This window comes from Delphinus delphis, chromosome 9 (genome assembly GCF_949987515.2).
Source record: "Delphinus delphis chromosome 9, mDelDel1.2, whole genome shotgun sequence".
NCBI classification, from domain to species: Eukaryota; Metazoa; Chordata; class Mammalia; order Artiodactyla; family Delphinidae; genus Delphinus; species Delphinus delphis.
The window spans coordinates 48,241,459-48,256,833 of NC_082691.1; the positions used below are offsets into that span (position 1 = coordinate 48,241,459).

The 15,375-nt window shown below is 42.4% G+C and overlaps 1 protein-coding gene across 1 annotated transcript in view; it reads left to right on the forward strand.

Annotated features, from left to right (window-relative positions):
• The window catches only part of SLC25A13 (solute carrier family 25 member 13), a 214,526-nt gene that overhangs the window by 110,182 nt on the left and 88,969 nt on the right, over window positions 1–15,375 (forward strand). The window contains exon 5 of the mRNA XM_060020496.1: window positions 1,502–1,641. Coding sequence (XP_059876479.1) covers window positions 1,502–1,641 — 140 coding nt within the window. The remainder of the gene's footprint in view (window positions 1–1,501; window positions 1,642–15,375) is intronic.

Genomic DNA, 15,375 nt, shown 5'->3' on the forward strand with positions numbered 1-15,375 from the left:
GTAGTAGAATTTAAACCCAAGTAATTGGACTTTCAGTTCGGTAATTCCTTCTCAGAGGTTTTAGAGCCAAAAAGAAACTTGCTGAGTCTCCTCCTACTTAGTTCATTTCATTCATCACTCCCCACTCAGATCCTCAATTCTTGATTCACTTCATTTTTCTTATGTCCTTTCTCTCTTTTTTTTCTCTTTTTTCCTAAAAGTGGAGAAGATAGAATAAATTCAAAGAAATTGAGGGTTATGCTTAAAAACTTCTTATTTTATTATCCTTATCAGGGCCAGCCTGAGGTTTTCTGCCATCTTTTATAAAATTTATGCCTGGCATAATGCTGATTTTTTACTGCATTCTTCGTGCAGATACACACCCAATCTTATACTGATGGCAGCACTACTGTTTCTTCATGGCAAGACTTTTAAAATTTCTGGAAACTTTAAAAGCATGGAATAAAAACTTGTGAGTGTAAGGGTGGATGGAAGTAGGAAATTTGGGGGAAACCGTGGAAACACGTGCCAAGGTTTTTGGCACCCTTTAGAGAATTAAAGAATTTACCTCTTTTTTTAAATAGTTGCAAAGGGAAAAAAACAAGGTAGCAGGCACAGTTTGCTCATAAAAGCGAGCAGGGTTGGTAGATATATTTAAAGATGTGAAGGCCAGGACAAATTCATTAATATAATTTGTGTCCCTTTACCCTCCAAGCATACACTCATGTTGGGAGGCGGAGAGACTAGTAAATAAGAACGTGAAGCTTTAGAAAAGTAAGGTTTTTCATATTGTTGTTTTCTGTTCTCTGTCAGTCCTCTTACAGTTTTGTGGTAGAGGCTAAAAAGAGGGGAAGAATCGATACTATAGTACATTTGGTAGCCCATCTTAAAAGGGGATTATTTCGACCATTTGAGAACGTCTGTCAAGCCAGAGTGTGCAGGATAAAGTTAAAGGATGGGGCTGTTGGCTGTTCTTCCTGTTACCCTTAAGTGTGGCCTGATGAACAGTGGAACTTTTTACAGCTTAAATAGAGTCTTAGTGCTGTTGAATATATGCTTCAAGATTTATATCTAACTGATTTCTAAATCCTCAAAAACATTTTAACAGCTTGTTGAGGAGGACTATATTTAAGACTTGTGTAGTGTTCTATGTGTGTCTGTATGTATATGTGTGTTTCCTGCCACTAAAGATTGAATTATATCCCCTGTGCCTAGAAAATAATATTTGTTGAAACAAAACAGATGACGATATGAGATTTAGCTTATTACTTTGGTTTGTGACTGCCTTTTAGGGCTTTTTGTGTGTGTGTAACTTCTTGATTTTTTCCTTTTATTGGATGGCATTATTAACTTTGACTTCATGAGACTCCCAGTTCTATTTCTGCCATGATTTTATAATCTGTGTTTTTAAAGTTGAGTTACTTTTTATACAAAGAAAGTAGCAATATCCATTTAATAACAGGTTTTATAAGGAAGAACCCGATTTGCTTTGTTTTAATCAACCTTTCCTTTCTCTTTTCAGAGGACGTTAAGCAAGTTTTTGGACAGACCACAATTCATCAACGTATTCCATTTAACTGGGATTCAGAATTTGTGCAACTACACTTTGGAAAAGAAAGAAAAAGACACCTGACATATGCGGAATTCACTCAGTTTTTACTGGTGGGTCTAGCCCTTATAAAAAGCTTAAAAGAGTGAATAGGTAGAACTAGGATCGTGATGCACATTTGCTAACCCTGGCCAAACCATCCTATTTGGAAGTATTTCTTTATTAGTATGTAGAAACTATAGGATTAGATAGACTCTTACAGACTCTGCAAAACCGCTTCCTGCTTAAATGGAATACACATTGAGGACCCAGGAAATCAAGTGATGTGCTGAAAGGTCACATAAATCAGGAGGGACACAATCAGAACCTGAACTCTCGGCTTATGGCTGGTTCCGCCACTACTTACCAATATTTTGTTTTCCTTTGGGAAATGGACAGGTGTCATCATCAGCATCTAACCATAGCATCATTTCACCTGAGGCCTTTTTATAGCCAAGACACTGGATCTAGACCTTGACTGCATATTGGAATCACCTGGGGAGCTTTAAAAACTATTGTTGTTTGGGTCCCCCATCTCTAGAGATTAGAGAGAGAGAGAGAGAGAGAGAGAGAGAGAGAGAGAGAGAGAGAGAGAGGGAGAGTGTGTGTGTGAGATGGAGGGCAGGGAGGGACTGCTTGGGCCTTGGGGTATTTAAAGCTTTTCAGGCACTTCTATTGTGTTGCCAAGTTAGAGAGTCACTGTTCAGAGCACTAGCTGTCCGTATCCGGGGTTCAGCTCTGTGGGAGTTATCTACATCTCTGGGACGCCCCTGGCCCAGTCCCTCCTGACTTCCTCTCTTCCCTCCCTGCTTCGTGATAATTTCACTAGGCCACTGATGATACTAACAGAAGGCTAGTAACAAAATATGATCATAGTTTAGTTTTCCTCCTGAAGCATAATTTTAAGACTGTGTTGATTCGGATATTGTTTAGTCACTAGAGATCAATATCTAGATAATGTATAGGTCTATGTGATAAACCACTCTTTCTTTCAGATTTTTATGCATTTGTTTTGCTTCTCTAACAATTTTATTTTATTAAATATAATATTTAAAAGGCTTGTTTAAGAGAATTAGTTTGCTGTGTTTAAGTCGTGGGTCTTGAGGAAAAATTTGCCAAGGAAACCATCTTTTTCTTCTTTTTTTTAAAAATTGAAATGTAGTTGATATACAATATTATGTTAGTTTTAGGTGTGGTTTGACATTTGCATACATTCTGACATGTTCACCATGATAAGTCTGGTAACCATCTTTCCCCATACAGAGTTATTACAATATTGACCATATTCCTAATGTTGTGTATGACATCCTCGTGGCTTCTTTATTTTATTACTGTAGGTTTATAGCTCTTCATCTCCTTTGCCTGTTTTGGCCCCGCCCTCCCCGATCTGCCTACCCTAAACACCTTCTCTTCTTTGTTACTAGTAACATCAGCAGTGGGTATCTTGGTGGCCCTGCATCCTTCGTGCACCTGTGACCTTGCCAGAGTCTTCTGAGGAGTGGTTGGAAGCACAGCTGTGGGGCGGAGGTGGGGGGTACAGGGACACACGTGCACCGTGCCCAGTGCTCGTTCACTCAGCATTTTGTGGTCTCCATTCTTAGGCACAGTGTATGTAATAGGTTGACTTTACTAGGTGCTTCTCTTTTTGACTTTCACTGGTATCGTTATGATATCTAAAATTTGTCACGCTTTGTAGTTTGCTTTTATTTTCCCAGTCTTTGAAAACTTAAAAAACAAGATGTCTTAAACATGCCTTTGTATTTATTTTAAAATGTGTTCATGTCTATGAATTCCCGTTTGCAGTTCTATATAAACATAAACCTGATTAAATAACTCAGGTGGAGAATGGAGTTGTTAGGTTTGTGCTCTTGTTTATACAAGACATCGCGCTGCAGTAGGAGATGGTATTCATTTTGATGAGGAATAATTACAATAATGCTATTGAGACAGATGCCTCCAATTGACTTTATGGAACACAGCCTAATTAACTTTTAGTCTTAATGGGATGTTAGCAGTGGTAAGGATGATCAGGTTTCCCTTTAAGCAAATATCAATTATGCCGAATTGAGTCAGCTGTAATCCACTCAGCTGCTTCTAGGCCTTCCTCAAGATATGGACAAGCCAGAGGCAAAGATGAGATGACTCAGGGATTACTGATTAGGTTCCCAGCTGCAGCTTGTGCGGCATTCACTTGTACTGGACTCCGTTCTATACTGGTGAAGACGCTCATCCCTCAGTGTCCGGCATGGGACAATTTTGACTTTGTAGCCAGAACGCAAGTGCTAAACTTTTACTAGATTAAAACGGTCTTGGTAGGTAATTAGGGCTTTGCTTTTGTGTCCCACTCCAGGCCCAGAGTTAAAGGAATTAATGGATGTATCATGATAGACTTGCTATGAATGCCGATGAAATGCCAGTTTTGGTGTCTACCATTGGGTCACTGTCCCACTGCCCCCATTCAAATGCTTCCTTTGCTTCCTTTGAAGTCTTTTCTGAATGAAGGTAGAGCCTCAGACCTCAACTTCAAATACTTCGTTCTTTGGGGCTCTTTTCTGGATGCAGGGACCTTCTTAAAGATGTAAGTAAACGTAATCTCCTATGTTTGGGGCTCTTACTTTATCAAGCATGTGCCCTCCTTTCTGCTGTGGAGCAGGGCTCAGAAACACAGGCACCAGCTCCCTGGCTGGTGCCAAGGTCGTGAAAGAACTGCCACCATGCATGCCACTTGCCTGCCACCTGAGGAGGAAGAGGAGCAGCCAGCCGTAGGGTCAACTTCACAGTGCTTGTGACCTCAAGGAGCCTGTTGTCGAAAACACCGGTCAATCCCACTGAAGGGCCTAGAAGGTATCAGCCTCACAGTCTTGTGTGTTAACCTGTGCTTATGTATGTGCACGTGTTTGTGCCTGGTGAGCAGTGCAATTCTCTGCAAGGTCAGTTTTTTTCCCCTTCATTTAAAAAATATTTTATTTTATTTTTAATTAATTATTTATTTGGCTGTGTTGGGTCTTCGTGGCCGCGCACAGGATTTTCTCTAGTTGCAGTGAGGGGGGGCTACTTTTCGTCGCAGCACATGGGTTCCTCGTTGCGGTGGCTTCTCTTGCTGCGGAGCACGGGCTCTAGGCACGCAGGCTTCAGTAGTTGCAGCACGCGGGCTCGGTAGTTGTGGCTTGTGGGCTCTAGAGCGCAGGCTTCAGCAGTTGTGGCACACGGGCTTAGTTGCTCTGCGGCATGTGGGATCTTCCCGGACCAGGGATTGAACCCGTGTCCCCTGCATTGGCAGGTGGATTCTTAACTACTGCGCCACCATGGAAGTCCTAAAAAACATTTTACTATACGGAAGCTGGTGTGAGTTTGTTATAAGCCACCACATGGCTGTGAGGGCTCCACATGTTCACATGTTCGTCTGGGTACTGTCTGAGGTGGTTGGTGCCGGTCGTGGGCATCTATTGGATGCTGAGCTGGAATGTTGTTTTCTGTGCTTTGGTTATAAAATTCATAAAGTGGTGAATCAGTTTGATATACTTGGAGCTAAATTTGTCTTGTTTGTATCTAAATGATATTGTTGAAGCAAGTAGCAGGGATGCAAAGGCTCCCTTGTAGAGTCTTGGTAGGGAAGGATTTCAGAAGGGAGTGGAGCCACAGTCCTGTTACCCCCATCCTTAATACTGTTGCATCCACTGCTGCTATCTTTTTTGTGCCGGGTTCTATCATCTCCACTTAACTGCATGAGTGATGGTGTGTACGTGTAAATGTGAATATAGTTTTATACGTTGCAGCGTATGTGTGTGTATATTAAAATAGTCTATAAGCCTTTCCAACATATCTGTACTCTCAGCTCTTAGGGCAAAGCTCTAATTTTATGGTTACTAGTTGAAAAATGGATTTTAATATACTGAAAACAGTATATTTAGAAAACAGTTCTGAGAAATTTTCCTATTCTATACCTGCTGGAACTCCTGTTCATAAATGATATTAACATAGAACTCTCTACCCTGTTTTGAAGTATTTTTGTGATTGTTACTCGCATGAGGCAAGCCACCCAATGCATCTAATGTTTGCTGAGGATATGGGATTTGTCAAGAGGCCTTGTGCAAAAGGCTCAGAGGTGCAGAGGTAACAACTTTTGAAATGCTTATAATGTACAAGTCTGGGCGCGTGTTCCTATGTTTATTCGCCTGACAGCTCAAAAAGCACAACTGCAAACAGATATAAAATGTATACCCTATGAGGATGCTCTTCTATACAAAAATCCTTAAGGGTTTGTAGCATAAACCCTTATGGCAGGTGTAAACCCGAAACCAACATTCAAAGTGTGGTTAGAGCAGCCGTCCAAAGTACAAAATTAAAGGGCCAGATACTACAATAAGGTCTATTTAACAGACCCGTTTTACGGATGAAGAGTCTGAGGCCTTTTACTTTAGAGTCTCTTAGCAGTATCTCATTTGTGATTTCGATTTGCATTTCCCTAATGACTGATGATGTTGAGCATCTTTTCATGTGCTTGTTGCCACTTGTACGTTTTCTCTGGAGATGTGTCTGTTCAAATCCATTACCTTTTTCTTATTGGATGGGAGTCATAGGCAGTTGTGAGCACAGAGTGAAAGAAAAGCCTCTTAAGTTTTTATGCCAAATTATTCTGTAGAGTCGGTACTGAGAGTCACTCTCAAAAAAAGAAGTCATAATAGCAACAACCTTTATAATTTACAAAGTGGTTTTAAATATCCTGTTTCTGATGCTAGCATCCCCCAATACCCTGAGAGGTAATTATAGTTATTTCCTATTATATACAAAAGAATAAACAGACTCTAGGGTAAAATTTTGCATTTACAGGTAATTTTACGGGGAAATGCTCATGGTTTTCAATGGGGTCCCAAAGGAGTACCCCAAAAGAGTACAGACCCGCTGTTCTAGAGCTTAACTTCTTCCATAAGATCACAGACATGTGAGGGATTAAAAAATATGATGCCATTACCACTATACTCCACTATGTTGTCTCCAGGGCCATGGCTATGAAGTTAGTTTCTCTTCCTGGAAAGGGCCATGTTTCTGAATGGGGATGTACAGTCATGCATTGCTGGACATTTAGCATTCCTGATCCCGGCCATTAATTGCCAGATATGATTATAAAAAAGCCATAGTAGGGGGCTTCCCTGGTGGCGCAGTGGTTGAGAGTCCGCCTGCCGATGCAGAGGACACGGGTTCGTGCCCCGGTCCGGGAACATCCCACATGCTGCGGAGCGGCTAGGCCCGTGAGCCATGGCCGTTGAGCCTGTGCGTCCGGAGCCTGTGCTCCGCAATGGGAGAGGCCACAACAGTGAGAGGCCCACGTACCGCAAAAAAAAAAAAAAAAAAGCCATAGTAGGGGTACGTGTTACGGTTGTTTCCAGTTTTATTTTATTATTATTATTATTTTTTGGCCACACCGCACGGCTTGCGGGATCTTAGTTCCGCGACCGGGGATCCAAGTGTGGAGTCCTAGCCACTGGACCGCCAGGGAATTCCCCTCCAGTTACTTCTTGATAATGGTTTATAATCATGGGTATATATTTCACATATAATTATTACAGTTTAAAAATCATCTACACATAGGAGTTTCTAACGGCTCTGGTCTCAGGATAGAAAAGTCTCAGATTACTTCCCAATGCGATATGCTTGTTAACTAGAAAACTGTTGCTGTTAACTACCTCTCCTGTAGCATTTTCCAGCTTAGAAAGTGCTTTGGCTTGTGTTGGTCTTTACAGTTGCCTTAGGTGTTAAGCAGTTGCTATTGTTTCTGTATGAAAGATGAGCATGTAGAAGCTTGGAGGAGTTTTTTGTTCAAGATGAGACAGGTGGAATAGAAGTTGGTTTTACTTTTCCTAAATCTGTAGCAGTGTTTTCAAATTTTGTGTAAAATGTTTCTGAAGTGATTTTAAAAGGTGGTGCCCTGGGCCTCTGTCCCCACCAAGGGTCTGATTCAGTAGGTCTGGATAGGGCCTAAGAAATAGCCTTTCAAACAGGCGTCCTGAACTGTGATGTTCCAAATGGTCCGAGGGCCCCATGTTGAGAAACGTTGGTCTAGATGACAAAACCCTGACTGTTTAAAAGCACAGAATCTGGTGTTCAGGTCTCATCCTAAGGCTGATGGGGAGCTAGGAGAGGCAAACATGATCAGATTGGTGTTTCAGAAGGACTGCTCTGGCTGTTGTGTGGACAGTCAAATGGAGAGGGATCTGACTGGGAGAGGGAGACCATCTGGCCATTCTCCAATCCAAGAGAGAAATGACTATGGCTTGGGTTGGATGGTGATGGTGATGAGCTAAAGAAAATGGGTTCAAGAAAAGTTCAAGACATGGGCCTGTCCAGGCTTGGTGATCTGTTAGGATGGGGACAGTAAAGGATATGCAGAACTCATGGTTCGCTCCTGGATTTTAGGCTTGGGCAAGTGGGAGGATGGTGGTGATTTACCAAGACTGGGAGCACAGGGGGATGGGATGGAGGACATGTTGGTGAAGGCCTGTGAGGAGTGCTTTGCATGTAATCACCACTGATCATTTCATGGAGCCAGGAAATTTCTTCTGTTTTCAGAGCCCTTCCTCCTCTTACTGTAGGAAGAAGAGTCACACACAAATCAACCACGCTCTAAATTGGTGACGAGGCCAGATTTTGAAGGTGGGATTCCATTAGTTAGCCAAGAAATGAGATAGCTGGCTTGGGAGGGAGTGGGACTAAAAATCCTCTCTAATATCTTCTCATCAGATAGAGTTTAAGGGGCTTCTCTGGTGGCACAGTGGTTGAGAGTCCGCCTGCCGATGCAGGGGACACAGGTTCGTGCCCTGATCCGGGAAGATCCCACGTGCCGCGGAGCGGCTGGGCCCGTGAGCCATGGCCGCTGAGCCTGCGTGTCCGGAGCCTGTGCTCCACAACGGGAGAGGCCACAACAGTGAGAGGCCCCTGTAAAGCAAAAAAAAAAAAAAAAATAGAGTTTAAGAATGAAGTTGTCTGATCCAACAGAAAGTCCTCATCACAAGGGTGTGAGTGTTTTACCATAACTTTATTCAGGTCCTCCTTTCGTCAGGAGATGGATGATGAGACCCAGAGAGGTGAATCGTAGTTGGTAGAGCTAGGAGTAGAACCTGGGACTCAGAGCTGTGTCTGGTGTCCCGACCAGCCATTCATATTTGTTAGGACCCTTGTCATCAGATCACGTGAGCCCCAAGCTAGCCCTGTTGGATGCCAAAGCATATGCATGCAAATAAGGCAACTGAACAGTTTTGGTTCTTTTCGTTAAATCAAACCAACCAGTATTTTGGCCTATGGGTCAACAATGGCATACAGACCAACCCAAGTCTTTTGTGTGAAATGGACATTTTGGTTTTCAGGTTCTGCGCCCTAGAGAGCAGAGTTCTGTAAGTCAGCAGCCCCAGGTGCTGGTGGTGTCCCACCACCAGCGTGTCCCTCTGAAGGCCAGAGATTTGCTGCTCCTAGTAGTGAGCTGTTCTGAGTCATAGGGTTGCGACTATGTATGTCAGGGTATCCTGGTTTAAGGCAAAACTTTCAGCACAAAAGCCTGTGTTGTTAAAAAAGGAATTGTTCCCCCTGCCAGCCCAACATCACCACCAAACAAAAGAAAACAGAACCTTCAACCATGGCAACATCAAATTCTCAAGCTTTGGAATTGAAAGAGCATTTCAGGTGTTAACAAAAAACAATCCTTTGTAGTAGAACTTGCTGAAGCCACAATTGTTTTAACAGGTCAGTGGACCACTAACAAAGTCCTTACTTAGGATTGAGTAACCCAAGCCATTTGTGCCGCCCCCCCCGGGTACCCCAACTTGCCATCTGTATTAGTTAAAATATCTAGACCCTGGATCTTTAGTAGCCAGAGACCATGATTATATTTGCATTCTTAACATGGGTGTGATTTTTATGTTGATTTTAAGTTGGACCAGATGGGGTCTGTGATACAGCTTTGGTACTGCTTCATAAATACAGTACCACTTGATGTTCCAAAGTGAAATAATGAGTAAAGGCAGCTAATGTTGTTTTGCCCTCAGCTTCTCCAAGAGATGAGATTGTGTTTTGTGTCCAAATGGAAACCACTGCTAGTTTGGCGCCGAGTGACCAGAGATGGGGGAATAGCCTGGTCACTTGGAGAATTAGACACAGGATTCATTTCATTCGCACCGCACTTTCTGCTCTCTGGGCAAAGGAAATCAGAATTCATTGTGCTTTTGTGTCCGTGGTGTTCATCGGCTAGCTGTTTTGTTGAGTAGCCTGTTGTGCAGGCTTTTACAGTAACATCCTGGTGAAAATGAACACACCATATAGCTGTTACCCACTGTGAAGTTTAACGTTGAATCAGAAGAGCAAGGAAATTGAGATGGAAAAGCTCTGTACTGGTTGTTGTCAAGGTGTTGCTGTGTGTGCAGTGTCACGTGCGGCACTGCTACTAAAGACCCTTTTAATTAGAGACCCCACCCAGTGAATTGGAGATGAAATTTCACGCTGAACTCTGGAAGTCTGACTGCATAGACTGAATGTGGGGAGCACAGAAAAATGTTGAGAATGGGAACTACTTATCTCTCTACCTATTGCATTGCCAAGTTCCATTTTTCACTCAGTTTAAAAATATGTGGATCTTTATTTTAACTAGAATTTTTTCCTCTAAATTAGCATAGGATTATGAAAATGATACTTATATATTAAATGGTAGAGGTCCTGATACTTGATGTAATATAGAATTTATTTGAAATAGGGCCAAATATAATAGCATATTTTATAAGCAAACCTTCTTTATACATTTTTATTCCTCATTTTCATAAATAATTACCTGCATTTTCCCCAGAATTCTTCTACCACCACCCCTAAAAAGGAATTCTTTTGAATTATATCTTTGTTGATAACCCGTTATTAAAGTTTTAGATATATATTTTTTAATTTCAAAACTATACAAAACACAAAAATGCAAAGTAGTCAGGGGTGTTTTGTGGTGTTCTTGGCTTTATAATATAAGTCTAATATAAATCATCTGGATCTGCTGCTTGTTTTGAGGGTCTGTTGGTCTTTTTTTTTTTTTTTTTGGTTCCTGATAAATTGTTTTCAGGCTGAAGCACGAACTTGTGCGTCTGAATAAAGGTGGAGAGAATTTTTGCATTCAGAATGTACCCACTTGAAAATTGGAGATTATTAAGGAAATGACAGGCCTGGAACTCTTAGAAGCATGAATGTTAAACCAAAAGTGGTGTAACCCCTATATATGTGTATTTCTGTACAGCTAGCAACTCTGAAGAGTTTGATTTTTTTTTTCCCCTCCTGCAGCATTCTGAATGGGTGTGTTAGAGTAGTTGGAAACTGCTACAGTAGAAGCCTAGTCCATTAATCATCCCGTACCGGAATAGAGGGAACAGAAAACAGCTCACTGGCAAATGTAAAGAGAAACTGGGCCTCCTTTCACGTGTTGGAGCCTTAGAGGTGGCCGTCCAGCTCCTTGCTTTGTGACCTCCTGGCCTTAGGTGAAGGAGAGCCCTTTCTCTTTACAGTCCTTCCTGGCTCCATCAACAGCGTTTAGGAAGCGCCCTGTGGCCTGTTACTGATAAGAGCTCTCTCGGGAGAGCCGTGCCTTCATTCCAGCTCTCTGGGTTTTCCACAGGGTCTCAGGCCATCGATTTTATTGTCTGTACTCATTTAGGTATTGCTTCCATTTTTGTCATCTGCCTGCTCTTCCTATGCATTGTAGGATGATCTCATCCATTTTTACAACTTTTTTTTTTTCCCTTTTGGTTTTTGGTAGGCCTTCCCCTAAAAGGAACGGGCAGTCCACGTAGGATAAGGATATGGCTCTGGAGCCAGACCGCCTGGCTGCATATCCAGTTTCATCCTTAGCGTCACACGACCCTCAGCTGCTCTTTACCTAATTTTTCCATCTACAAAATGGAGGTGGTGGGTAATCCCACCTTATAAGGTTATTGAAAGATGAAGCAGGAAAATGCAGCTGTCCCTGGAGCATAGCCTGCGCTTAACAACAGTAAATGTTAGCCTTTGAGGGTTTTTTTTCCCCCTAAAATCCTGTTGTCTGCATTTCTCAGATTTACATTTCGACCTGTACCTCTGGCTTTCTTTTGTTTGTAGCTGGAGGCAAAGCTTATCTCACTCCAAGTTTCTCCCCGTGGTCAACTACCTCATCTCTTTCCCCTTAAGTATTTTCTTTTGTGGTAGATTCTCCTATCTCTCCCATCATCCAAGGTGAGAATTCTTTAAGAAACTCTTGTTCCATTTTTATATATAAATCACCACCCAAACTTTTCTTAAAATCTCTTTTCCAGTTATCTGTCCAGATCACTTATGATCCCCTTGCTTATGGTTTTACCCATGGCAGCATACGTTAGTGGTTGGAATCCGACAATACTTTGGTAGGGATCTCAGCCTCTCCCACCTCCTAGCTGTGTGACCTTGGACTAGTTACTTAACCTCCCTAAGCTTCGGGTGCCTCTGGGAGATGAAGGTGTTATCACTTCACAGGATTGTTGTGAGGCTTGAATGAAGTCCTGTCTTTGAAGTTCGTGGCAGAGCCCCTGGCCTGTAGAAGTGTTCAGGCACTCAGCTGTTACTGTTATCCTCCACCCTAACTGGTCTTTGTCTCTGTTCCTGTTGTTGGTTCAGAATGACTTAGCAGAACTGTTCCTTACCTACTAGGTGATTTTTTTAAAGACTCCAAGAACTTATATTGGAACTGACTTTAGAGGTTTTTAAACCATTCACCTTGACCAAAATCAAAGCTACTTTTTATTAAGTGCCGGTCGCACGTGACGTCTAGTTTTTACCACTCGGTGCAGTCAGGTGTTGCTGAGGCTCTGAGATATAAACACACTTCCCTAAGCCCTCCCAGCAAGGAGCGCCATGACTGATACTTGAACTCTGCCCATTCCTGTCCCAAACTTCAGATTTGTCATTATAACAGATTGCTTCCACAACCCCTTGTATAAAATGAAATAAAATAGAATATGAAAAAATAAAAAAATAAAATTCCTTGACGTATGTTTCTCAGCCAGTAGTTGAACAGGTATTTCCAGTGACTGGGAACCCCCTACTTTGCAAGGTAGCCCATTTCATTGCTGAATAGTCAGGTTAAATACTTCTGTGTTTTGTGCTGAAACCTGATCCCTCTATCTTCTCTCCATTGATTTTTTTTTTTCTTTAAGAAATACAGAGAACCAGCCTAACTTCTTTTTTACCTGATAGTCCTTTAAACCTTTAAATATTTGAACGTAACTATTGCGTCTCCGTCTCCCATTGTTCTCCTCTCCGACGAGTTTCTCCTTTCTGGTCCCTTTCGTTTTGGAAATGAACGGTAACTACCCATGCTCTAGACACCATGCATACCAAAAGCTCGCGTCCCAGCTTTACCCCTCTGGGCTCAGATCTAGGATGCTTCACTGTCTTGGTAGCCCTGAATAGGGTTAGGTTTTCCTTAAACAGCTGTAGAGGTGCCAATGGAGAGCTTTGATGTTAAGTCAGTCTACCGTGAGTAGTGAGCCTGGCTCTTTGTTTCAGAGATCATTCATTCTTGAATTAAGTATTTATAGAGTACCTGTATGTTAGCTCCCCCCCAGGCCTCCTTATTGGTCTTTCTCCTCCTCAATCTCTTGAGGTCGTGCGCAAGGCTGGGAGAAGGCCGTTTAGATTTGGTTTCTCTCCTCCATGGTCTCTGCTATTGTTAGGAGGACAATCCTGGTGTTTGAGAGCGCATCAGAGACTTTTGCCTTAATGAAAAAGTTTGGGGAATTTTATTGTTTTCTCGTGAAAATAGGCTACAGAAAAATCTAGAGCACTGGAATACTTCAAAAGCAAATTGAATGTTTATCTTCTTATAGCTATGAAGACTCCTATGTGTCAAATAATATTTTGTAATCAAATTCCTGACAGCAGCATTATCCAGGCTTCCCATGCAGTGTAGTGGGGTATTAGGAGCAAGGTCAGTGCAGCGGCACTGCCTGGCTTTGAATTCCAGCTTTGCTGCTTCCTGTCAGTGAGACGTTCGTTTCCTCAACTGCTACAGTGGGGTTAATAATAGTTCCTGCCTCATAGGGTTGCTGTGAGCATTAAATCAGTTTATCACTACAAAGTACTTCAGAACACTGGCAGGTAATGTATGCTTACAAAATGCTGTTATCGTGGCTGTTTTATCATTTGAGGTAATAGTTTTCATTTCCTCATCCAGAAGAAGAAATAGTCATGACATAAACAGATGTTCTTCAGAAGGCAACCCCATCTTCAGTAAGCTACTTTTAAGTTTGGGGAGACACATAACTAAACGTTTTTACTATACTCGACTATTAGAGAACTACCTGGATCCACCTTGTTTTTCATGGAATTTAGTGTCCCCAATCTTTAAGAACTGTTGGAAATGTGTTCTCAAGTTGTCCTTTGTTAGGGTTAGAAGTGCTTTTGTACCGTGATTGCGGGATTCCTGCTACTAGATGTTTAATCGTGCACAGAAGTGCGTAGTGATGCCACTTGTCCCCATTACAGACTCACCCCCTGTCCTGCAGTGGGAGCATCATCCCCACTTGGGTTTCTGTTTCCCAGTTAGACATTCTGGATGGATTGGTCTTAGTGTTCCGGCTTCCTGCTCTCTGAGGAGTTGGAGTGACCACGGAAACTGATACTGCTTTTGATATAATGTTCTGAGGAGCCCCGAGACTATTTCAGTTATAAACTAGGGGAAGTGGTAAATAACTGAACGCACTTTCTGGTATTGTTGAGAGTAATCTTGGCTTGCGATAGCTTTAGCAGTGGGTCTAGTGATTCAAAGACTGTGTTCGTTTACTTTCAATTGAATACATACTGTGGTCATTTTTCACTACAGGGTGTTTAACAGTTGGTTTCATCCTTCCTTTTAAATTGGAGACACTTGTACAGAGGACCCCTTTTTGTTCAATACATTGTAATTTGTCCACTCAGTTGGTTTTATACAGTACCTGTCACTGAAGATTATGTCCATGGTTTATTGAGTACCTGCTATATCTAAAGCATTCTGCCCACACCGTAAGTAGGATGAGCAGGACACAGTCTCTTTTTCCTGGCAAGGCGGGGGAAAGACAGGAATGTAAATAACTGATTATAATGTAGGATGGAGTAAGACAAGCCTTATAATTGCGGTTCAAGCAGGAGGCCGCATGATCAGATCAGTTATTTTCAGTTAGGAGGCCTGGTTATATTTACCTAAGTGGTGGCATTTGAGCCACCAAGTGGTAGGATTTCAGGAGCTAGAGCAGAAGGCTATAATCTCCGCCAGGTGGAGGGGAGAGTGTGGACAAAGGCCCGGATGTGTGGAAGTTTGTCCATGCTGGGCATGGGGTGCCCTAGACCAGGCTGAGAGTAACTCCTTGTAGGGTCTGGAGAGCCTTGCTTTGGAGATAGATCTTTACGATGAAAGGTTTCAGCTGAGGGTGACTGAAGTCAGATTTGAGATGCTGAAAGGCAGCTGTTGATGTGTGCAAGGTGGATGCAGAGGTCAGAGAGGAGTGCCAGACTGACAGTTGGGCCCATGGTGGCCATTCAGCCGTGGTCTGAGGAGGCCTTGAACCAGTGGTCAGGAATAAAAAGGAAAAGATGCATTTGACTGAACTTTCAAAGGTCCAAGTGGCTTAATGTAGTAACTGGTTTACTCTGGGGGAAAGGAAGCTGGAAAAATTGAAAATGACAGGTTTCTAGGGTAAGTGACCGGGAAAACAACATGCTAATAATTAAGCTTTGAACATGGGAGAAGGACCAGGTTTGAGGGCTGGGTGGGAGACATATAGTAGCGGATTTAGCGACGTGTAATT